The sequence below is a fragment of the Coccinella septempunctata genome, chromosome 1, assembly GCF_907165205.1.
Source record: "Coccinella septempunctata chromosome 1, icCocSept1.1, whole genome shotgun sequence".
NCBI classification, from domain to species: Eukaryota; Metazoa; Arthropoda; class Insecta; order Coleoptera; family Coccinellidae; genus Coccinella; species Coccinella septempunctata.
Window position 1 is genome coordinate 9,731,447 of NC_058189.1, and position 26,191 is coordinate 9,757,637.

Here is a 26,191-nt window from a genome sequence, read left to right on the forward strand (position 1 = left end):
CGGATAGGATTCTTTATTACAAAAGAAGACATACTGTCTATTTTGGTGAACTAGTCCGTATTCGATATCAACTTCTTCATGGCGTGAACAATGAATGTTATCATATTCTAATGGGACTCCCAAGTTCATACACCTTAAGAGTAAATAAGTGATATGAAGAGTAAACTTGAACGCTGGGATTTTATCGAATCTTCAACATTAGGTAACCGCATATTTTATTAACTCAAGATTTTGAAAAGCACAATGTCTGTTTTATGATATCTTATGATTCATAAATCTCAATCAGAAATTTAGGCACATACCAGGAGAACGTAAAAAATCGGTGTGACAAGGAATAAAGCATTACGTTTGGAATATCAACAACTATGAGACTTCCGATATGAAACAGGAAGTTGGACTATTTTGCATACATGAATTATTTTTGGTTAGCGTATTTTTTTTTAATATGCAAAGATGGTTCTGCTATTTGGAATAATGTTCAAGAAAATCCTGTTATGTCGTAAAATCCACCTTTGGCGCGTGCATCAGAAATGTTTTTCCTACTATACATTATGTCGAAAAATCATAAACGGATATTAAAAATACATAGTATTATTTTATATTATAAGAGTATATATAGGAATCACTTCCTATATAATTTCTAAAAAGCTGTGCCTTTTCTGTAACACAGTTCTGATCCGAAATCGCAAAATATTATTATTTTGGCATCGTTAGCGACCTAGGATAGGATTTCTTCGATGCCACCTATATTTTTCTAAAACATGAACAGGCTATAGAACAAGTAGGGAAAGTGTGCCTATGATGGCATCCTGCCTATGATGGCACACTATGGAAAAGTATGTTATTATCAAGTGAATAAGCTTATGTTCGCTAAGGTTGTTAGCCAGATGGGAGATGGAATTATTGGAAGGTATACGTAGGTACACAAGAATATGTGCTTTTTACTGTATTTTATGGCAGTTTATTCTTTCAGGTAAGTGTTGATGTATGAAATTTATAGCTAATATTTCCATTAAGCGCCTGTATCCGTTATTTTCTATTTTCATATATCTATGATATGATTTTCGCTATTTTTCTAAAATAACAGTATTTCAGGAAAATTTTGAACAAGATCGGAAGCTGCGTGGGTACTACAGATATCAGAAAAAAGATTAATAACAAAACAATAACAATTTATATATGCAGCATCAATAATTTACATTCTTCGTCAATAGAAGTTTACATTCAATGGTTTAGGAATACTTTCTCTCAGAATGTTTCTAGCTTCTGAGCAATTTACGTTTTTATATTATCAGTGATATTTGAAAATTAGTAACTACAGGGTCTTCCAATAATTTATAATATTTTTCGAAAAGAAAAATTCTGCATGCTGATCTCTCTTCAGGTGGAGTAATTTGTGAAAAGTTAATCTTGAATCTTTTTGTTTTCGTTACAGAATTTTATTTAAATCAATTTTTCTTCATTGTCCGTCTTCGAAAAACTTCAAGCTACGCCACTGATTTTAGCAGTAGATTATTGAGGTTACAAAAAACACTTTTTTCCTATACCATTCTTTCCGATTCGGCCCTGATAAAAAGATATGGCAATTTTAAGTTTTCATATAATAACCTGTGCCACCCCTGGAAAAAATTATTTTCAGAAGAACTAGCTATGTAAATCTGTAGCACTACACATCTGTGGATCTTCAAAGAGTTGCATTCGATCAAAGTACCCAATTTTTCGATTTTCCCAGATATCACAGACATCAAATTACTCAAAAACTGCGCATTATACGAGAAAACATGAAGAATACTTTTATTTTACAAAACGTTCGAATATTCATTAGATAGCGTCCAACTTAGTTTCAAGAGTTAGTTTCTTTGAATTGGTATTTTTATGGTACGTAGGTAAAATAGTCATAATGGGAAAACTGGAAGACGTGAGTGATATCTTGTGTTCGAAAAAGATTGATCAAATAAATGAAAAACCATATTCCGAAATTCATTTCATTCGATAAAACTAAAAATAATTATGGGTTTTCAACATCTGTATCTGCATCTTTTTTAAACGGAGTCGATTCGAAAAAAAAATGGTAAAGGAAAAAAGTGTTTGTTTCGACCTCACGAATCTATTTGTACGAGTCAAAGACCAAATACTCACCCTGTATAGTTACCATGTTATCTGAACAACTTTGATTAAAAGTAGGGAAACTTTAATCAATGGTTTTAGGAGAAATCAATTGTATATTTGGATTTTCTTCTTTGTTTATCGATAAGAAATCATTTCATTCAAAAGATTTTTCGACAATTCATCTATGAACATTGATTGGATGTAAGGCTGCTACTAAGATGTCTAAAACTCTGGTGTATTCACTGATTCGATTTTGTTTTTAATTTCTTGGGGATATGGGATCAGTTTCGTTTTTTCCACTGTAGGTAGCGCTGTTTAGAATTTGACAGAGCATTCTCATTTGATATTTGAAAATAATTTCCTACGACGTACGAATATGTTGTATTTATAAGCGATTATTGGTGTGTGAAAATGTATTAGTTTCGAGAAAGGGGTGTAGAACATTCATTTATTCAACATGTCGTTCAGTAGGTTCAGTTTTCCATATGGACAATCAAGAGCTACAGCTAAGAATTCGGTGTTGTTGGAATTTGAAGCAGAACCAAATCAGATGAACGAACATTCGGAACCGATATAGCTATAATAAGTTTTATGGAAACTTCAGCAATATTTCAAAGAAACTGTATTGGAAATATGTAAAGTGAATTGTGAGCATGTATTGAGAATCAGAAATACATAAATCTATTCGAGTCTGTTACTTCAAATATTCTTCCAGAGTAGATATAGTGAAAATTTCCTTTCCGTCAACTGAATATACTGGATATTTGACCAATTAACTGTGTTTTATTAAAATCATATTGAATTACACCCCTCACGAATTCAAGTTGTCAAACGGAAATTATCTTGAAGAACAGTAAATCCTCATTCGAACCCTTATTCGATAGTGTTGAAATATTGACAAATTTGTTTTTACAACGAAAATTGAACTGCAAAGCACAAATATTCATAACAGCTGACAAAATGCACCAGTTCAAGTTTATATTTTGAACTCGTTGGAAGTTGATCGACATTCGATATCAACGCAAAACAAAATAAAACGAGAGAGTATCATTGGACTTCCTTTGGTAGAACAAGGATAGAACGAAGCAATTGACATGGTGGCGCCGCCACGAAACTGATCCCATATCCCCGATTTTCTGGAATGTTGATGCTTGCAAAAAGTGACAAGTGCACACACCAGTGTTTTAGACATCTTAGCTGCTACTATGGATAGTTCTCTGTTCTCTCCATTACTGCGTAACGGAAATCACATACCCACATTTATATTTGATATTCCTTAATTATGATGTTTATGTGTATAAATCTACATTTTTCAGTATCACTCCAAGAAAAAAAGTTTTGAAAGAGGGACAAACTAACAAAGGACTCATTTTTCATTTTTGATCTAGGTAATCCGAAATAAGTCCCTGTGCAATACATTAATTAATATTTTCTACACGTGCAGATCAGGAGAATAGATGTTGATAAATGAATAGGGTAGAATGAGTTAGATGTCATGCATTAGAAATGTTTAGATGACATCATGTTATTACCCAGAATTCTTATATTGATTAGTATTCCATCAATAAAGAACAGAAACGGTATTGGAACCGTAGTCTGTATATATGTATTTATAAAAATAGATAATTCTTTCAGCAAGCAGTGTTAATACACCATCGTTCGATCCAATCATTTTCGGAGTAATGATTTATTAGGGAAAAGGGGTTTAAATGAAATTCCCCCTCTACACAAAATTTTTCGAACGAAACGAAAAGCAATACACGTACATATATGAATAAGGGTAATCTGTCGCCCTAGTTGATATATCTTCAGCCCCGTAGACTCTTCGTATCAGTACTTTACAACCAGTTACTGAGTCGTTAATTCAATTGGACCTATGTTTTCAAATAATAAAAAAAATTCATATACCATATCACAAACCACCGAACGGATTTAGCCCTTTAAAAAAATCAAAATAAACAGTATGTACCTATATACCTATCTCCAACATTTCAAGTCTCTGAATTTTTCCTTTAACCCATAAATCGAATCATTTGTTGAGAATATATTCGGCTCAAATTTTGAAAATTAAAGTTCCTTGGCGGACAAAAATTATAAAAAGTGAACTTCATCTGATCTCCACTAGGAGCGCTAGTTTTCCTGATGGATTGGATACGTAAAGGTATGTAGCAATTCTGAGTTGACAAATAAAGTGATTTGCATTTTCTTTTTCAGTTTTGATATAGTTTCCAGTCCATTTAACTTTTTTATATCCAAAGAGGAAATATCTGAATTAGTTCATTACACTCTTTTTTTGTGGTGAATCGTAGTCAATTCGCCCTCTTAGATTGTCAGTGTCAGATTTGACGTTTCATTATGAATCATTGGGATTTAAAAGATAAATAATTTTAAATACATTTAATCATAATTGAATGTTGAAATGATTCCAATTCATGGGAATTAACTCTTCTGTAAATAATAGAAAACATAAAACAAATATGATGACGTGTCAATTTCTCGTATAACATCTAGTAGAATATGCAATAGTGCCTTTGAAATTTTGTGATAAAATATTACTGATGATGTTTTCCCGAAAATCTAGACGAGAAAGTAAAGCAAAACTGGAGCATAAACTCTACTTGGTAGGAGGCTCATATTTTATATTGCATTGAGAATAAAAATTTGTTTTTAGGCTAAAGAAACACCAGAACCGATATTTGATTTATCCGAATGTGATATCAAGGATGTTCCTCAAGGTATCTATTCTCTTTGTCGTGTATTCTTGAAGGAACGTTTATTATTGGATTCCAATAGCCTGTCTTCTCTTTCTGGCGGAGGGAATTTAGCTGAGCTGAAATTCCTGAAAATACTCAATATAAGTCATAATAATTTCGTTAACTTACCAGATAGCATAGGATCTCTGATAAGTCTACAAGTAAGCAAATGAATACACTCTTTTAATCATAGAAAAACTAGTTTGCCATCATTGAAAACCATTGTGAATTGCATATGCTCACTTATTTTGCATTAAAAAAAAAATTGAATTACTACATAATTACCCTTTTGACCTTCCCATAAAAATAGTCAGTATGGGTATGGGTAGTTCACATTCACCAAAACAAAAATACATATTTTGCGCTACCCCTCAATGAATGAATCTAATACTTCATTTGATGTTGATACATGTTTGTTGATATTTTATGAATTATAATCTTATAAGCACATTTTGTTGTAAACTGCCGGCAGCAGTGCTTTGTTTTCTTGACTTTATTTCCCAGAGCATAGTTTTGGTGTGAATCTTCTGTCCTTGTTATATAAACAAGGCTTCTGTCTAGACAGCTATCGAAGATTTTAGTTAATATCTTTCAAATTTCAGCTTTGCATTTGTATGTATGTATGTTTCAAAAAATTTCCCCATCTATTTGTTCTTATCATTATTCCTCATTATTGAGTAAGGTACCTCTTTTACTGCTTTGGCTTTGTTGCCAAGATCTTACTCCTTATCGAGTCAACAATATGCCTCCTCGTGTCCTTTGATTCCTGTGTGACAAAGAACCCATAATGAATACTAGTATCAGAATGCATAGCTTAGCCACATTATTTCTGATAGTTTCTTTTTAGGTTAATTTCTGCATATCTTCCAAATGCAAGTACTTATTTCTACCGTTGTTCAGTCAACGATAAGGCCGATTTCAACCTTAATCCCAGTTCATACTGACAAATTTGAATTTTCAAAATTTATCTAGGATCAACTAAAAACTCGGCTTAAACCTGAAATGTGCAACCAGACCTTTATGCATTTCTTTTGAATGTTTTAATTGTGGATTCACTTTTCCACTCTCCTATTTAGCATGGTAGTGAAGGATTTTTCAATTCTTCTTTTCTTGATCATATACTCACTGGAAGATTCGCTGATAATGTACTTTGTTAGAGAGGGAAAACATTCTGATTATCAATTCCATTATTAACGTCCAGATATCTTTAGAATGGCACTCACAGGTTAGACCTTAATGCTGGAAGTACCGTGGACTAGTCTTGGACTAATCAAAATGTTGGTTGAAATGTCTAAGACACATTTTTAGACATCTAAGTTGGTGTTATGTCTACACTCTAAAACCATAATTACTGGAATGGCAAAACTCCTCTATTTTTGTTTTGTGTTATCTTCAAGCTCCCGAAGTGGGGCTTGGAGTCGAAAACACCGTAAACACATAAGTATTTCCCTACTTTGCATCAGATATTAATCGGTAAAATCATGAAAATATCATCTTGAAGACGGGAAGCGCCGGCCACCACACTTTCTGAAATAAGGATTCAAATAAAAGTCTTGAGGAACTTAGTTCCTGACGTCCACCGATTGCATACCTCGTTTTCCTCAATTTCCAAAAAAATTACCGCTCAAAATTTGCAGTATTCTTGGAAATATTGGGACAATATTTTTTCTGGGAGCCAAGCAGTCTTTGTTTTAAATTTTGTTGTTATCAGAAGAAACACAAAAGTCTCTTGAAAAAGAATAAAATTAATAATTATTTGAGAAAAAAAACACAAAGACTGTAATGGGATTTCATTGCCCAACCCAGTATAGGAAGTAATTCCATTGAATCACTTTATAGATCATCTATGTAAAGTTTTACACTAATATTGTGCAGAATCCTTCACAGAGAGATATGGCGACCAATCAGAGTATTATTCAGTTCTTATCGAAATTAATCCAGATACATTACATACAGGGTGTCCCAAATCAAACGTCACACCACGATACATTAGACCAAATACTATCTAGTGACATCAACGTTAGTTAAGCGAAAATGTACCTCTTCCAAAATAATTAGAATATTAAGAAAATACCTAAAATTGCTGATTTTCGAACTATTTTTTTGAATCACAGGGTCAGTTTGTGATTAAGGACAGCGATTTTAGCTCATAATAATAATAGATTATTGTATTATCACCCATAATTAAAATTATTCAAAGTTCTTAATCGAAAACCTCAGTAAATGTAAATTAAAACAATTTTTTTTATATAATTTTCATTACTCAGAATAACTCCCCTCTAGTTCAATAAACTCATTAAAAAAAAAATTTATTCTGAATAATAAAAATTATTTATGAAAAAATTGTTTTAGTTTACTTTTACTGAGGTTTTCGATTAATTGCTTAAAAAAATTTAAATTAGGGGTGATAATACAATAATCTAGGCTTAATATGGGCGAAAAACGCTATCCTTTAAGGCAAATTAGCCCCGTGATTGAAAGAAATGGTTCGAAAATCGGCTATTTTAGGTATTTTCATAAAATTCTATTCATTTTGGAAACATTTTCATTTTCGCTGAACTAATTTTGGTGGCATTCGATAGTATATGTCGGATACGACAGACTTGACCCTTGGGCTGCCACAGGGATCAAATTTGGGACCTGTACTTTTTATAATATACATTAACGATCTGCCCGAATATGTGCCTGAAGTAAAGACAACCCAATTTGTGGATGATACAACATTTGAGGTTAGAGCACGTGACCTCGAAGACTTGGCTGAGAGTGCGCGGGGGGCTCTGTCGGGAGCTCTGGAGTGGTTTACAGCAAATGGCCTCAGTATGAATGAGGATAAGACACAATCTCTGACCCTGAGTTTGAGAAAGAGATGTGATGTAGACAATGACAGCACGGTTCGGTTCCTGGGAGTGTATCTGGACGCTTCACTAACCTGGAGTACCAATGTTGATGAGCTGACATCCAGTCTGAGCAAAAATATATTTGCCCTGAGGGTTCTTTCCTGTTCGCTGTCCGAGAAAACACTTATAGCGTTTTCTATTGGTAAAACTAGTGTTGCACTGGATCACAGAACATCAAATGTGAATAAGGATATCTTGAAGTTATTGCACTGTTTTTATAATATGCTCTCAATACGCACCAGTTTTACAAATGAAATTTGCTATTATAGCGAATTGCGGAGGTAAAACTAGCTTCAGATGCATTGGAATGATTGTAGTGACATCAAAATATGCACTAGCACTGCACTAGTTTTACCAATAGAAAACGCTATTAGATTGGTCTATTTTGCTCTCGTGGAGAGAAAACTGAGGTATGCTGTCATACTTTGGGGCAACTGTGATCGACGCGAATCAGTCTTCAGGTTGCAGAGACGTGCGATAAGGATTTTGGGAGGATTGAGTTATAGGGAGAACTGCAAGCAAGTTTTCGAAAAGTTGAGAATTTTAACCTTTCCAGCAATCTTTATTCTAGAAATCTTACTTTACATCCACGGCAGCGACAAGCATTATCCTTTGCAATCCGACGTACACGAATATGACAGAAGAAATAAATCCCTAATCAGAAAAAATTTCTTGAGACTGAAAAAATCCCAAAGTAACCCGGAGTACTGTGCAGCGTCGTTATATAATAGACTGCCTGCCGAGTTGAGAAACCTTTCATATGTAAAATTTAAAAAGCAAATTAAGGAAATATTGTTGGACAATGTTTTTTATTCGATTGATGAGTTCGTTCTGGAAGTCATGAGATTGTAACTTTGTTTATCTTATTTGTTAAGTTTCAATTTGTAAGTATATGGTCACATCTTGTCGTTTTTACAATAAGTGTGTATACTCTATATAAACGTGTGTTGATGTTGATGTTTACCTGACTTGTGGAAACAATTTTTACAATTGTAGATACACCAATAAACCATTCATTCATTCATTTGCTCTACTCTATCGTAGTGTGACGTTTGATTCACTAGTTTTGGGACAGCCTATATTGATATAAAAATAAAAAAATGGAACTATTTGAATCGATCTAGCTAACCAACACGCCAACACCACTCGGAGCATCAACAGAAAAACGATATCATTTGTTAATATTTATATAAATTGATCTGAATTAATTTCGATTCAATAATCGAGGGGCCAATCCCCCCTTTAATTGGAAGGCTTATTCATTTGATTATTAAGTTATTCAGTTAATTTTTTCGATATCAACCGAGTGATATATTCCTCTGAAGAAATTGCAAATTGCTAGAACAAAAAAGTAAAAACCATTGACGATGTTAAATACTCAAGTATTATCTTGGTGCATATTCTGAATTTAATGCGTACAGCGATCTGGTTGGAGTGATCCAAATGAACAATATATTGTGAAAAATTATACACAACAGTTGAAAATTGAATCCTAAATAACGTACTCCAAATTTTTATTTCAAATAAAATAAATACGCACAAGCACATTGAGCTTATCGGCAACCTAGCAAAATCTTGATTGCTCAAACTTTAAAAATTTCCTAGTTCAGTGAGAACGTTGCCGAATCGGAAACTGGATGCAACTTGCTTACACTGATCTGCATTCGTGACATCATACCATTACTAAAATAAATAAACTATAGCTTTAACGCCTCTGTCATGGATTTGCATTGAATATCCGCGACATCTATTCAATTCTGTATATTTGAGTCTATTTTACTTTCAGGAGTTTTATGTGAGTTATAATTCATTGAAAGTGTTACCAAATTCAATTTGTGAGTTGAAAAACTTGCAAATTTTGGATATCTCCCACAATAAGCTGAAACAATTACCTGAAGATATAGGTAATTTACAATCCTTGAAGAAATTAGACTTGCTTGGTAATAATTTAAAACGACTACCCACAAGTATTTGTCAGGCTCAGAGATTGGTCAATCTGAGTATAGATCCAGAACATTTTGAATATCCACCTGAAGAAGTTGTGAAAAGAGGTCGTGAAGCTATACTACGATATATCTGCGACGGTAAGCAGTGAAGAGTTTTATTTGGCGGAAATAACATTTCTTTGTTTCATTTGAAGACATTGGAGTTGAGTACAAGAAAGTAGAAGATTTATCAGATGTTTTGTGTAATTTGGAAAAATCCGTTTCTGATTTTGAAGATGACGATAAACTGTGGCAGGTAAGTTTTTTGGAGGTACTGCAAAAATTCTAGGCGTAAAAAATTACCAATAGACTGATACTAATAAGATTTGGTTTCCATTCAGAATATTATTACATAACATCTTGATAATTTGATAAATTAAATGGGTGTGAAAGACTTCCAATTGATTGTAAAAAATGTAAAAATATTCAATCTGCATCGATTTTAAATAAATAGTACAGGCATTTGTTGCCGATATGGAAGAAGTTACCTGGAAAGTTTCGAAGATAGGCAGTTGAATAGATTTCTCTTTCCAAATTTCAACCTTGCCACCTCCGATTGGATTGTTTTGGCAATCTCCTGTCATAAACCCCACGCTTTTTCCCTATAGAGAGGGTTTTAAGCCATGTACAAACCCTATACCGGCGAGTCAGTAACATACGAGGTGGCCCCTCGCTCTTTTTACCGTAAAATCTACTTGAATAAAGAGAAATAATACATATTGGTTGGAATTTGAAAATTTTCCTTTTTGATAATTCGATTCATCCAGTCCAACTTAATGATACTTTCATAAACACCATGCATATTTTCGGTCAAAACAGCCAACTGTGTTATAATATTAACAAATTTAAAAATGGTACAATTTTTTTTAAAAAGAAGAAGCGCTAATAGATACATCTGTTAAGTGACTTCGGAAAGAATATACTTCAACATGCGTTTTTACTAAAAACCTCATTTCCACACCACCTTGACCTTGAGGTGGAACGTGGGAACACAAAAAAAAATCTGCATATCATCAGCTATTGCTATTGGTTTCATTAAGGAGGACCTCTGTAATACTTTAATTCTATGAAATGTTCTCTAGTTTCACTCTGTATACGATTTTATCGTAAAAACGTAAAATGAAAAGGAAACATTGCCAAAAAACTGCTTTCAGGCGCTATGTTTCCAAGATGGCGGCGCGAACTCCAATATTTACTACGAGGTAGCAGTTTGAAATTTGGGAAGTTCACATGATGTCGATAAAATTGTGTCCATTTTCGAAAGTCCCGGAAAATATTCGAAGTAAACCGAAAATTATCAAATGACTGTACTGAAATGCTTATCATTAACAAGGCTTGAAAAATTACCATTTTTTTAAGTCAGCTTCCACTTAGCATAAGCATAAAAGTGTTAAATTGAAGAACAAAAACATGGTTTGCTACGTATTTGATTTATTAATTTCTTAATTGACTATATTTTCATGCATTTTGACCAAATTAGAGGAATATTGATTTGATTTAGAATTATTTTTCAGATTATTTTAGAAAAATAGGTGAATCCACATTTGAATTAGGAGAACAGTTTGTTAAATAGAGAAATTAGTAGAGAACAACTGAAAATAGTTGAACCTGTAATTAAAGTAGTTGTGAGAATATTCGATTGATTCAGTCTCTAATTGATGAAAGTTCATTTTGAATTAGTGGGAACGCCCACCAAAGTAGCGTAGCACTGACGTGGCAATGCATAATTTTCAGATTTGAACTGAGAATGACTTATTTCACGCAACTGACTGCAGTCAGATGTAGTATATCTGAAAATAATTATGCATCGCCTTTGTCCTGTATCTGCCATGTCAGTGCTACGGTACTTTGGTGGGCGCTCCCCCTCAGATAAAAATTAAACGACAACTTCCACAAAATATTTTAATATGTAATTTTACAACAATTGTTTCGCTAACACTGTAGCTTTATCAGGTTATTACAAAATAAACAATTGTTGTATTATTTAAATATTTTGTGGATGTTGTCGTTCAATTTTTATCTAGTTTTGAGAAATTTGAAACAAACGACTCCTTTGAATATTTCGATCATGCGAGTAATAAAAGTAAAATGAGGCTAGATCTAATAAAGGGACTTCAATAGTTAGATTAGATATGCAGCCGGTTTCACAAAGCTTTCATTGACCGATCAACAAATTGGTAGCCATTCTGTTTCCAGAATGAACTCGATGCCTGACAATATATTGAAAAAGGTAGCAATCCAGAATCGTAATATCGATCGTTATTGGATTCAAGAATGATTTATGCGTGCTATATAACTCGATTATCTGTTGAAAACAAATCTGTATGGATCTTTCAATCAAGTGTAGATTACTGTAGATTTCTAGACCAAACTTTGTGAAACCGGTCTTTAGACTTATCGCTATTTTTAAAAGCCTTTTATTTCTCATTTAATTAATTTGATAGGTAAGCATTGGTTTTCACCCTATATTACATCTTATCTACGCCACTGCTAGTTCCACTATTCAGGCGTGATATTCTGTGATCGCTGCTTTAAGGTTGACATATGGTTTTGACATTGGCAAGAATCATATGAGCGTTGACGCCTAGATCGTATACATTTCTCCTTGTCCTACCTTTCAGTGCTTCACGTGATTAGTTTTGTCGGGTTCGTGTGTGAATATCAAAAATCATGTTTCTCGAGAATAGAAAGCTATTTTTTCTCTTAGTTTTTATAGCTTTGAATACAAATATGTGTGCTTCAAAAGAACATGTTCCTGTTTTTATGTGGGCAACAAAAACAACTTTTCATCAAGGCCCTGCTCTACATAGGATAAGTGAAGAATCTTTCAAGCACAAACTGTCTGAAAAACTTGAAAGCAATCCTCTCATTGTTGTATTTGCTGAACGAACATTGAGTCCTGAAGATTTCGCTCATCATGATACCAAGGGGATAACCCCTTTTGAAAACTTACATGATTTTTTGAAAACATCTAGTGTTGATTACCTGCCTTATGTTCAAAACCCAATAGGTGCTACCAAAGAGTTGGGTAAGGAGGTAACTGAAGTACCCCTTGCATCCCTCTTACATAATTCTGAAGTACCAAATGGTGAGGTTTTAATTGTGGATTTGAATGATGCTAAAGATAATGAACCACGAATCCAAATGCTCAAACGGCATGATTCTGCTATTGCTGATATATTCAGTGAGCTTCTGCAGAAAAATGACAATATTATAGCTGTTTACACATCACATCACAAGTCATGGCTTGTCCCAGATGTTGTTAAACACCGTAATGTTAGAAGTTTGCTCCAAAGTCAGAATGAAACAGCTGAGAATTCTGAAACCCAGGAAGCTTCACCAGCTGAATTGACAAAGGGTGACGAAGGACTAATTGGAGATAATAAAAATCTTCTACTTTACGTTTCCTCGACTCCTTTGATTAGTCACGATAATGGGAAAACCTTTTCAGCTGTTCCTTTGGAAGTTACAAATTGTGAGAAAAAAGATAATGTTATTACATTTCAGTTATCAGGCAAGGATGTGAACTTAAATTTTGAAATAATTCTTCAAAGTGATGGATATTGGGTTCTTAAAAATGTTAGTTCATCCAGTGAAAGTTATACTTTCCCAGAAATAACTGCTCCAATTGGTTTTTCATACCACTGTTTCAATGTTTCATTCAAAGCTGGAAGTGAAATTTTAATATTACCAGGTCTTCAAATTGAGCCCTTTAGTACAGAAGAAGATCATCCTAACTTCAATGATGCTTATGATTGTGTAGGATTCACCAGCATTCCAATTTGGACAGGAATATTTGTTACCGTTATTATGTTACTAATTCTTACATTTGGTATAACATTCATGATGGATATTAAAACTATGGACAAATTTGATGATGCTAAAGGAAAGACTATCACAATAAACGCCTCAGAGTAACATCGATAAATGTGTATTATGAAATAAGAAAACCTGTATTAGAAAATCTAGCATTAGACAATACTACCAACTATTTTCATCTTTTGATGGATAGATTTGTGATATTCATTTGGAAACATAATTGTTAAGTATATTAACAAGTATTGATACTTTGTTGTTAGATATGCCAAAATATAAATTGCCTTTTCTAGAATTATACAAGTATTTCACACTCGGCACAATATGGCAATTTGATACATGTATATATATTTCCATACTCATGATGTAATTTACAAAAGTTGTTATTGAACAGGTTTTTTTTTTAATTTTATCTGTAAAACATGTTTTCCTGATTTTATTAGTATTGGATTAACTTCAAAACCAAAATGTAAAAAATATAGAAAACATATTTGTTATTGTTGAGCTGTAATCTAAAAATAGTTTACTTATGAGAAATAGAGTGAAAAGATCAAACTGTGTTTCTTTCCACTTTAAATTCGTATTTGGATGAAAGCTTAATCTTCAGGTTGTTTTCAAAATATTACCCCCCTGCAGAAAACAAAATGAGGTTTATGTGATAACACTTAATTTTATGGTATTCATGCCTAATTGCACTGACTTATTTAAGTCAGGTATAACATTAAAAATTATACTTATTTCAGTGATGGCTATGGTAACTGCTATAGAAATCAGATAAATTAGTAAACTGTAACGTTAAGTCTACCTTATAAGTCGTTGCAAACAAGTATCAGTCATTCAAGTTCTCAAATTTTTACTGGGGCTTACCAGCAATATACAGGGTGTGGCAGAATGAATCGATGATCTTGAAACATCTTTCAGTGAAGCTATTGGGCGCTCTGAAAAAACTGTACAATATGACAAATAAACAATAAACTACAATTAAGGACTTGATCAGGCAGTCAAGCTTGTTTCCAATTTATACTGGACTGATAGTCCGGGGTGCGGGCGCGGGAGGTGGCGCAACTTGGGAAAAAATGCAAAATTTTAAGTGATTTTATCCCGGCTGAAATTTTCTATATGTAATATTGATGTTAATTAGAAACAAAATAGTGAAGTCAGCCGATCGGCGGAGGGTGGAAAATACGTCAGTCGAGCTCGTGAACTTGGGAAAAAAATTTGAAAATCAACTGATTTCATCCCGAATGAAAACACCTCCATATGATTTCTTACATATATGGAAATATAAAAATGACCGTCAGCTGCGTGTCTAGCGGGGGAAAGACCGTCGGTCAGGGACTATGGGACAGATATGGGTGGTTTTGTTCCAGCAACCGAGGAACTGTCAAATGGCTGTCAATCAGAGTTTTGTGAAACTTACCATAATACCAGTATAACTGAACATATATTGACGAGATATCTTTGATAATGGACCATTTGATAGATTGTTATTTGGGCTGTTGTCTCTGTGGTAAGATGCTTCCGACGTTTCGACCCGGATTTCATGCCGTCTTCAGTGATGTGGTTTTTGAGAGGAACTGCCTAAAAAAACATTTTTTCCTCCAAACAGTCATCTACCTGGAAGTATTGATGAATGTTGAGAGCGTTCCCATTATTGCCTTTCCGCCAATGTTTAGTCATCCTGTAGTTTCCTTTTCACAATCTCGGATTTTATACGTACTTCATATCGAAATTGATTTTCTGAGACTTTGACATAGATGTCTTGATTACAAATACCCTCTAAGAAGTTTTCCGTATTTTTGACCGTTGATGATGTGCGGCCTCTTAGAATTGATATTTTCTCTTGTGGATCTTGTAACGGGTTTTCCTCGGTGTACTCGAGCGCCAGCTATTCTTTAAGGGGGAATAGCAAACCTACCCTGGCAGTTACTAGCCGGAGACAGGGTTCCTTGGTGTCTAGGGTGTTAGCGACGCCCAATGATAGTCAGGATCAACGTATACAACTTTTATTTGTCGACTCGTAAAAGGGGAACACAAATAGCACTATTACAAAATTCTTGCAGTGACTCGAAATCAGTGAGATTTACAGGGCAAAACAGACGGAATAACACGGGATTCGATCTCAAAAGTTATACGGGGGTTAACGGACTTGTTCGCCAGCCAGAACCTGAGACGTACACTTGACGGACAGATATTGGACTTCAGCCAGGTTAGGGGATGAAAGACGGCACAGAATTACGACGGCTCACCCTTAGGCTCGTTCGGCACTCCCCGGGTATCCACACCAGCAGAATGCCTCCCTAACCGTAGGGGTGAACACAGGAACGTGTTAAAAGACGGGACCTGAGGAAAGGGTGCGCCACCCCAAAGTGTCCTCGGTACCCCCCGGGTATCCACACCAGCAAGGTACTTTAACGACAGTAGGGGTGGAACTAGGTAAGACGGGAAATTTCCGGAAAGGGTGAGCCACCCCAAAGTGCCTTCGGTACCCCCCGGGTATCCACACCAGCAGGGTACGTTAATGACAGTAGGGGTGGAACTCAGACTCGGGTATAAGAGGGATGTAGACGGAAACTGAAGTTCCAATATTATATAGAAAAAAAATAACGGAGTGTCGTCTTACCTCTGGTTTGGCCACTTGCACTCGCAAATCGGAACGGTGAATAGTAATAAAAGAAGAAAAAAAAAACTGGAGTTCTATCCGTAAGACAAAAAAAACTGAAAGAAATATTCTAATTATTGTCGGCCGGCACCAGTCGCAGGTAAAAACACTAGTTGACAGCAATTCGGTGAATCAAAGTCGAAATCGTAAGTAAGTGGCCTGCGGGGGAACATCTGATTTTATACCCACAGGGGGGGTGCGGAAATCAGATGTGCCCGACAGTCGAAATTCGGTAAATTTGCGTCGACGAAGACGTTTTAATTTCGACTTATCTGTGCTAGCGAACAAAAAAACTCGGTTATCTTCCAATTCAGGATGTTTTATACGGTGCGACATCGTTTTTAGGAAATAAAAACGGAATAAAAACGGTACGGTATGTTTACAATTCCGAACGATGTCGGAATCCTGAATTGGAAATTGAAAATATTTCTCGGAAAATTAATTCAAAACAAAATTATTCAAAAATGAAAACTAAAATAATTATTCTAAAATGAGGGGGTAGGTTTGAAAACTACCCTCTCGTTACAATCTAAAAGGTTGAAAGAGAAACTTCCGTGAACTAACGATGGATCTCAAGCGAGCATTCTCCTTATTTCCTTAGAACAAATAATAATTCAGGACCGCCTGCTGGTGGAGGGTCACAATCTCTATTATGTAGTATTTGTGATGACCAACCAATCGGCTCAATGTTTCTGTCATAAAATGATTTCAATTACATATCACAAAAGATGCGGCTTCCTTTGATGGAGACCGACAGTTCAGCGATTTTTCAGCGGCAGTCAACACAAGCCGACGATGCATCCACACCAGAGCTGCCTTGCCGCTTGGCACACTGCGGCATAATGTAGATGCAGCTTTAGAAAGATCAAAATTGGGATCAATTGTAAAAAATTCTAGTCCAAATCCCATTTCGCTATCACAATTACTTCAGAAGTTAAAAGTGGGTGGTGTAGCTTCAGATCGAACCTACACCAAACAGGCATAATAACTCGGGTAAAAAATTGTAATGAAAATGTACCAAATTGTAATATGCTCCCGGTTTTGGAAGGCAGTGATTCGACTGGTGTAGGTTCACGTCACTGCTATTTTTGTGCGGAAAATACTGCCAACTATGGGCTTGATAAAAATGGTAATTGTTTCAACTATCAAAAACGAAGAGAATAAGTCCATCATTAAAAAGTGATAAAATAGCTGCTAGATCTGTAGAATACACTTCCTTCAGAAATTTTATCAACTGAAGACCTTCCTTCTCTGAACTGTAGATGTAGACATATATCTTCTATATTTCGTAATTAATTTTTTCTTCGGCTATAATTGAAAACTGTTCTTGCTGAATCATTGTTTATGCTACAACGATCAGTATATTCTATGCTTCTGATTTCATTACCGCATCCGAAGTCAACATAAACCAAATGTAAGGTTTTACAAGCTAAGAGTAATAAATAATAGAAAAATGAGTAATGATGAAGCTTGAATTTAAGTAGGCTACGCCGCATCGGATTCGGTATTGTTGACCTGAAAAAGGCATCCTACGCAGAAAAATATAAGGATTGAGGTAGATGAGTAATAATAGTTACAAATTCAACAATTACGATAAGTGATATGAAATTGATATGTTGCAAATTTCATACTCGTGGGAAATAAATAAGTATCACTTTATTATTTTCTGTTTTAAAGACTGTCACTGTTTGGCCAGTTCAGATTCGATTTAGTTGTACTGTTTAAAGTACACGAAATTACCCATTAATGATCCCTTTTATTGGTATATTTTTTATTAATGCGTGGGCAACCGAACATAGAACTATGCAGCAGTTATCATTTTATTTTATGTCTTTTTTTTGGATGATTTTCGGAAAAATGATGATCGTTCGAGAGCACCCAATATACTACAACTTCATCAGCTTCCACCAGCTCCACACATCGTAAGGAACGATATCAATATAATTTATTCAAAATTTCACATGTCGAATATGCCCTACTATGAATTTCTTGTGCAATCGGCTGTATGAATATCAACATTCCGTTATAAACATGGAAAATTTATAACGTGTCAAATTTGTCTATATAGGCCCAGCCCTCTTAACCTGTGTTTGAGAGGGCTATGATATAGGTATTGATGAAAATTTTTTTGCATTCAAAATTCCATATTTCAATTCAAAATGAGGTCGACGGAAAAATCTTGTGATCCACTCGTTTATTAATTAAGCGATTAATAAATTCGTTGATTAAATAACTATTATTCCATTTTGACCAGCAAGGGTCAGTTGGCGTTTATTCATTCAGTGAAATAATTTTTTTATTCACTAGTGAAATAAAAATAACATGAGCATAAGTGGATAAACTTCATCTTGCTCTTGTTGTTATGGAGTTATAAATGTTTATTCATTTAACTTGTTGTATAAATGAAAATTATCTTGTTCAAATCTTTTCATTCAACTATAATCAAATTTTATGGTACTCTTCCTCAATCCTAATATAAAAATGATTCTTGCCGGAAATAAAATGAAAACAGTAATTAATTTTATTTCATTCGACAATATTGCATTAACAGTTCTTTCTCTTAATCTAATATTCATTTTATTTTTTTAGGCGAAAATGTGGGAGCTAGACACCATTAAGGCATGTTTTATTTTGCTAAATCTCCTTTATTTTTTTGGCTTTTGTATTAGAAGCTGTATGTGCTTGTCATTCTCTATAACTGTTCCTCAATGTGAAACTATCCAAAATGTCATATTCATTGTCATATACCTCTACAGCAAAACAAAGTACGCCAATTCTTGGAGATTGAAAAACTCAACGAACTTCTTCAAAGGCAAGAACTTGAATTAGCTAGCGCACAGAAACTGAATAGAGAAAAGGTAAGTTCACTGTTGATGGCTTCTGATGAAGGTTTGAATTGAATATATCGTAGTCTTATTGTAAAATCAGTCATATTATAATACGCCTAGGCTTTTTCAATACGACTAGGCATATTGCAATATCACAGCAATAATCCAGGATCTCACAGTTTGACGAACAATTTGAGGCGTATTATAATACGCCTGCTGCTCATTAGGCTTATTATTGTCAAAATTCAAAAACGCGCGAATACTTTGGATTCTGATTGATTATACTCGTCGTATGGTAAAAGGACTGACGCTTGTCGTGCTAATTGTGCAATTTATGCAAAAATGAAGAAATAGTGATAATGACCAAAAAGAGAGTAGTAATAGTGTAATGTAATGGGCCAAAAAAGAATTCAGAAATACTGCAGAACGTGAGTAATAAGAAATTGAAACTTCTTGAGATAGGTCAAACCGTAGCAATCGAAGTTCCTAGATAGAGGACCTCTGGATTCCAAAAATATCTTAGGAACCATAGTAAAAATCTCCAAAGATGTTCACCAAATTGGTACCATCCAAGGACTGTTAAACCGATGGTTTCGAGGGATGAGATTGCCACAGTAATGAAGTGATTAATATTCCAGAGAATAGGGTAATTTCCTCAAGGGAAGCTTTAAGATTATTTCCAAAATTCGAAGGACAGGGACTCAAAGAGTGTTCTCGCAAAGCAAATCAAATCCCATATGAAATATACAAGCAGATGTGATAAGGGTGGACCATGTTGTAATAAATAATCAAAACCTATAATTATTTATTTTTTTGTCTTATAAGGGATTTCTATGATTTGCCTGGTACACTGCCAGTCGTATTATAATACGACGTATTTTATACAGTCAAATTCTAAAAACATCACGTACAATAACAATAAGACTAAGAAGCGTCAGGCGTATTATAACACGTCTTAAATAATCAGTCATATTGTCCGATTTTCGTTTACTTTGTTAGTTTTACAATTCGCCTAGTCATATTGAAAAAGTCTAGGCGTATTATAATGAGACTGATATTATGATAAGCCTGCGACAGATATACATGCATTGCTAACTTGTATAATTCTGATTCAGAACTACTAAATATTAGTTATAGGCCGAAATTAAAATTTCAACTTTGGTCACTATCGAAGATAACATAATTCTGTATTTTTCAATCCCTAAATCAAAATTGATTGGTTTGGATGTGGAAGATATTATTTACTTTTCCTTCATGATCGCCAAATGATTTTCATTTTCTTCTTGTAGAAATTAAATTAATATTGGGAAACAAGCCATTTTGAAAAATACCTCGAAGTGTTTAAAATTGAATTGATATAATCCAAAAACTAGAACTATAGACCTACGTGATAAAAGAATACTTGTCATTTTTACAATTTTCCGTCTAGTATTCAGATAGATTCGATCATGAATCTCTAATTATAGATTAAATCGAATTTCGCTGACATTAGGTTATGTTCTAGCTGCTACTGGACATAGCTAAAGAACAGGACGAGTTTGATAGTAGATTGTCTAAAATACAACAAGTGAAGGAACAAGAAAAATTCAGATTAATAGAACAACTACACGAAGGTAACATGAAATTAACAGAACAATTTGTCAACGTTTTCGTTTTATTTTATGTTTGAAGCTGAGCAGAATGCCTATGCTGCGATTGAGCAACTACTTGCTATCAATAGAGAACCACTGGCTACTCTCCTAGATTATGAAAAGCAGGAGGAAGAAAGACTTATAGATGCTGCTAACGCACATAATGAGAATTTAAAAAAGCATGAGATTCTAGAAGCAATGAGGAATATCCTCGAGCAGGAAGGAAGACAATTCGAAAATATTTATCAACAAAGGGTGGAAATGTCTAAAAGTATTTTACAAAGGTAACTATTTTGGAAGTATATTTTTTCTTTTCAGATGAACTTTTGGATCCTTTATGTGCAAGAATTGAATCTGCACCTCGGAAAGAAATATTCTACTTATAAAGTTGATCAAAAAGGTTTTAATGCTTCTCTGCATTCAGTCGTTCTATACCATTTCATATTTTTGCACGAGTGTGAAGCTGAAGCAAGGCTCACACTTGAACAAAGTCAATGTTGTTGATACATCGCACCTGCTGATGGAACACATACTGAATAGATATTCCGCTTTGATCTGCTAGACACAGTTTCTTCGCATAGATTTATCAACTATTATTGTATTATTTCATAGTTTTGGTCAATACCACGCTTTTCAACAACAATCTTGAAAAAGAAAATCCTTCAGACTGAGGAAGAGATTCTGATGTTTGGCATTCAACGCAATTATGTAGCGGATAGTATTGGTGACAAATGAATATGCCAACATATAGCATTTGGTTGGCATTTTTTGTCACTCCTGGGCCGCACTTTTTTTTTCAACTTGAAAATGGCTGGACCCCATGCGCCTAATTAAGGGTTAAATAAATCTAACGGTTTGATACAAATGTCGTTCGCCATGCAACTAACTTTCATATTAGTGGAGCGCCCGAATCCGAGATATTTCGCCGAGTTCTCCAGGGACAACTGAATAGAGAATCTAAGGGAAGCTTGAGAACAACCATCGTGGATTCAAACTGGCTGCCACCATCTCTAAAGCGAGATCAAGAAGGTGACCCAGAACTGAAGATGTTGCTGGGTGGAAGGGAAAAAGGATGGAGACCAAAATTTGTCTCGATAAGTATTTTTATATGTAAAGTCTATTTAAGGGAGTATTTTAACAAAAAAGAGGAGGTGTCGGAGGTAGCAGTCATGTTAGGGCAATAGCATTGGAAAAGGAAGTTTTGAATAGAATAAAGCTTGCAATATTGATGAAAAAATATTTCGATATTCAACCGGAAAAATGCTTGTAACTCGAAAACGATGCATTTTTCGTTGTTGGAGAACATCTTCATCCAAAAAGATGTTTCCGATCGTTTCTGGCGATCCCGATGAATTATGGAGAAGCAGAGGCGTTGGAAACAAATTATTACTGATATGTATATTGACTCAAATTCAAAAAATTAACAAAATCGGTTGAGTCGTTCGGAAGTTATCACAAAAAAAACTAAATTATGGGAGTACCATTTGGACGCAAATATCTTCGAAGAGGGTATGAGAGGAAAACAATTAAAGCATTCTTGACTCGTCTTTATATACTTTATTCACACCTGAGAAACAATCACACTGCATATGTTATGTTGCTTCAAAAATTATCAGAGTAACATTTGTAGGGAAACTGAATGGACTAATAAGATATCAGAATTAATGAATGTGCATGATTCGTCCAAGAGAGACATAGCAACAAAAATAATGTCTGATATGGAATTGCAAAAGGCAGCCCTAAGTACCTTACTGGAAAGAAACGATTGTAGGAGTTGGGGTTTGCTACAACAGGTTTCTTTAGTTGAATCTCAATTAGCTGCCTTAACACAAATCGAGTTAGATAGGAGGAAACTGAATTTGGATGAACAAGTGGTAAAAATCTATTTATTTTTGAATATTATATTCAGATTTGCTTCACGTTCTTTTCGAGTCACTTGTCCTTATGCTAAATTGAGTACTGAATTCAGTAACTACTGAAATTCATTTCTTAATGCTACTCATAGTCAACATGTTAGCATTGTATTTCATATATATACAATATATTATGTGTATTCATTCCGCTGACATTCAAAAGACTATATTCTTTCATAGAAAGATTTTGCTGAGAAGAGGATTGAACTGTCAATTCTGTTGATGGATCTTTTAGAACAACAAGATCTAAGGAGAAGTGAACTGTTAGCTACTTTAAAAACCCTGGAGGATAATTGGGATAGAAAGTCTCAAGATTATTGGTTGAAACAATATCAAGCCTTGCTGAACAGGTAAAATGATTGCGAACTATTTGAACTCAGACTGAAATATTGATTTCATTTCAAGGATACCTGAAGGATTAGTTGAATGTCAGAAAAATATAGATCCACTTCTTGCCGAAGCTCTGCTCATGAATGGAGTTATTCACTGTCTACCTCATTTGGCGAAAATAATGCAGAGTGATTGTGGGTAACGATTTCTTTAAAATGATTTTCATTTAATTTTGAAATTTCAGACAAACTGGAATTCGTCGACGAAAAGGCATTGAGTGAAGCTGGAATATCAAGTAGACAGGACAGGCTCAACATTCTAGACGCTTTCACTTTTTATAATAAACAGAAGCATCAATATGAGAAAAAGAAAATGTCAGAAACACGAGAAGTTCCAGAAGTTACTGAACAAGGTCCGAGTGCACCACCATTGGATCATCTGGACTTTGTTGGTGGATCTATAACAGAATGCGTCGTTTGTATGGATAAAGAGGTAATTCTCGATCGAGTTCGATTATACATATATGAAAAAAATATGGAAATGTCGTTTTCCTATGAGCTCAGAATATTTATCACATGAGGAAAATTCTAAACATTAAACATTTCTCATGTTCATAGTTAGCGGTTAAGGATATTCATAAATATTACGTCACACGAATTTTCTGATGTTCAGAAACGTCACATATTTTGCAAATTTACATCTACAAATGGTGTAATTGAAACTATGCAAAAACAACAAAACAAAACAATGAATTAATCAATGAAATAAAATATCCCCTATAGGCTGGAATTAATAATCGAAATTAATTCAGACAGATTGTAATGAGGTTTTGTTTTTTATGTGTTAATTTTCGAAGGGAATATTTTCAGTTTTCAAATCAGGATTCCAACATCTTTCGGAGCTGTATAAACATTCCGCATTTTCAGTTCTGAAAAACGATGTCGCACCGTATAAAACATTCTAAATTGGAAGATATCCGAGTTTTTGTTCGCCAGTACCGATAAGCAGAAATTGAGACGTCTTCATCGACGCAAAATTGACCGATTTTTGATGTGCCCCCGCAGGTCATTAATCTTGATTGAATCCGTTGTGACCGAACCACGCTGTCAAAAATTTTACGCCTTTTCATCTTATTTGCGGTATCTATTAAAAGGGTTTTTCGTTTGTTTTACTTCGGGGAATTTTCTTCTTCGAGCGAAATATTTTGTTTAGTTTACTTTTTGTTGCCGTTTAGATGCGAGTGAACCACCGATCAGAATCCACTCCGTTTCATATCTTTGGAACTTCAGCCTCCATTTTTACCCGTCTTATGCCACATTTTGAGTTTCACCCCTACTGTTATAGTACGATACCCTGCCGGCGTGGATACCAGGGGGTACAGAACGCACTTCGGGGTGGCTACCCTTCCTTAATTTTCCCCTTACTTTCCAGTGTTCACCCCTACTGCTGGTGTGGATACCCGGGGAGTGCAGAACGCACCTAGGGTCCGTTTCACTCCGTAAATTTACCACTGTATATTTTAACTTGTGTTTGATTCCGAGAGAAACCTTTTCAAGTGTGTAAAGTAGACTGTTTCTGTTCAGCCTATTATACCGAACTTTTGTAAAGTGCCTTTTGTGTTTCCTTTTCGACAAATAAAAGTTGTGTTGATTGTGACTTTCACTGGTTGTCGCTAACACCCCAGACACCGCGGAACCTTGTCTTCGACTCGAAGCTACCAGGGTAGGTTTGCTATTTTCCCTCTAAAGAATAGCTGGCGCTCGAGTACCTCGAGAAAAAAGGTCGTTACAAGATACCATCGGCTGATATAGATAACAACTAATGTTATCATCCAAGTCAAACATATCACAAACCATCATTCAGAGTGCCACCGGTAAGACTATTCTATCGAGGAAGAGTATATGCAGACTTTGGTTTTGGTCTTATTTGACCTCGTCAGAGCAACATAATTCCCACCAATTCCGAGACATTTTCTATCGAGGTGGGTGTTGTGTTACACTAACGAGGTCAAATAAGACCGAAACCGTATTCAGTATTTACCTTTCCTCGGCAGAATAGTCTTACCGGTGGCACTCTGAATGGTGGTATGTTGGATTCCGGAAGTGACATTGGGTTTAATTTATAGCATTCGGTGGTACCTACTCTTTGAATTAATTTCGATAAATTAAGTAATCATGCACATGAAAGTCACATATCCTTCAATAAAGATAATGTCATATAAGATGGAGAAATTAACTGAAAGTTTTAATTCTATGGAGAATACAAATAAATTTTACAAACCAAGATATTTACAATCTAATTTATGATATCTAATCATTTCGAAAAAGAGATGGGGGTTCTTGAAGATTGTTTTGGTCATCGTTTGAGCTGCTTCACCGTGTTTTGATCACCATGGTTGAATATTTTTTTTTTTTCAGTGCCAAGTGATATTTGTACCTTGTGGACATATCGTTTGTTGTTTGGCCTGTTCAGGAAACTTGAGTCAATGTCCATTTTGCAGAGTGAATATCGAACGAAAGATTCGAATTTTATTATAGGCACAACAAAATTTTTATATTGCCACAAAAGTTGCTCTTTCTATTTATATTGTTAGATTTTATATAATTTTACTCAATCATATAAGATAATATTAAAATCTCTGTCAATAAGTTCACCAAGTGAGTTGTGACGCAAATTGCAAATGAGTGCCATTGTTACAATAAAAGCTGCTTAACATTTTTGATCACAACAGTGTTTCATCTATGATATTTTTACCAATCAATGTAATATTTGTCATCTTTTGATATGAGAATTTGAAAGGATAATAGAAATAAATAAGCACAATCAATCTAATAAGCTTTGTTTCATTTGCCAAACAAGTTGATTATATCGAGTGCTCCAACACTAAACAAATGCTTCTTATTCAGTTTACTTATATCGCAACGAGACAACTGTCCAGGAAGATACTAAAAAACAACAAGCGTCCTACGCGTACCGGACTACACTCTCACACACACACACGCACAGTTACAATGTACGATGTCACTAGAAAAAATCAATTTTTGATCTTGCGCTGGTCGCCTGCGCAGGTTCAAATAACTGCACAGATTCCCATATACTTTCCGGAATACCTGCGCAGATAGGACTTCTGGTGGACGGTACTGAGTATGGTTGGCATTGGCTTGGCATTATATTAGTTGTTATCACAGAACGCAGGTTATGTCGGATCCATACCAGATAACAGTATATAGGATCCACACTTACACGCAACGTTGCGCTCACAGCTCT

General features: G+C 34.7%; 2 protein-coding genes across 3 annotated transcripts; both read left to right on the forward strand.

The window, feature by feature from the left end:
- Positions 1-4,426: 4,426 nt before the first annotated feature.
- LOC123309670 (E3 ubiquitin-protein ligase LRSAM1-like) lies at positions 4,427-25,756 on the forward strand. 2 transcript variants are annotated; one of them, XM_044892886.1, is made up of 13 exons: positions 4,428-4,730; positions 4,781-5,023; positions 9,546-9,843; positions 9,900-10,000; positions 18,812-18,841; positions 18,979-19,080; positions 20,555-20,663; positions 20,722-20,965; positions 22,312-22,555; positions 22,775-22,944; positions 23,000-23,118; positions 23,169-23,416; positions 25,342-25,756. In XM_044892886.1, the coding sequence occupies exons 1-13, from the start codon at positions 4,668-4,670 to the stop codon at positions 25,459-25,461; spliced, it is 2,091 nt and encodes a 696-aa protein (XP_044748821.1). In that variant the 5' UTR covers positions 4,428-4,667; the 3' UTR covers positions 25,462-25,756. The 2 variants fall into 2 exon arrangements, with proteins under 2 accessions (XP_044748828.1, XP_044748821.1); XM_044892893.1 differs by lacking the exon at positions 18,812-18,841 and having other exon boundaries at positions 4,427-4,730.
- On the forward strand, positions 12,299-14,115 carry LOC123309680 (V-type proton ATPase subunit S1). Its single transcript, XM_044892904.1, has one exon. It carries the CDS (start codon positions 12,415-12,417, stop codon positions 13,660-13,662), a length of 1,248 nt encoding a protein of 415 aa, XP_044748839.1. The 5' UTR covers positions 12,299-12,414; the 3' UTR covers positions 13,663-14,115.
- Positions 25,757-26,191: the final 435 nt, after the last annotated feature.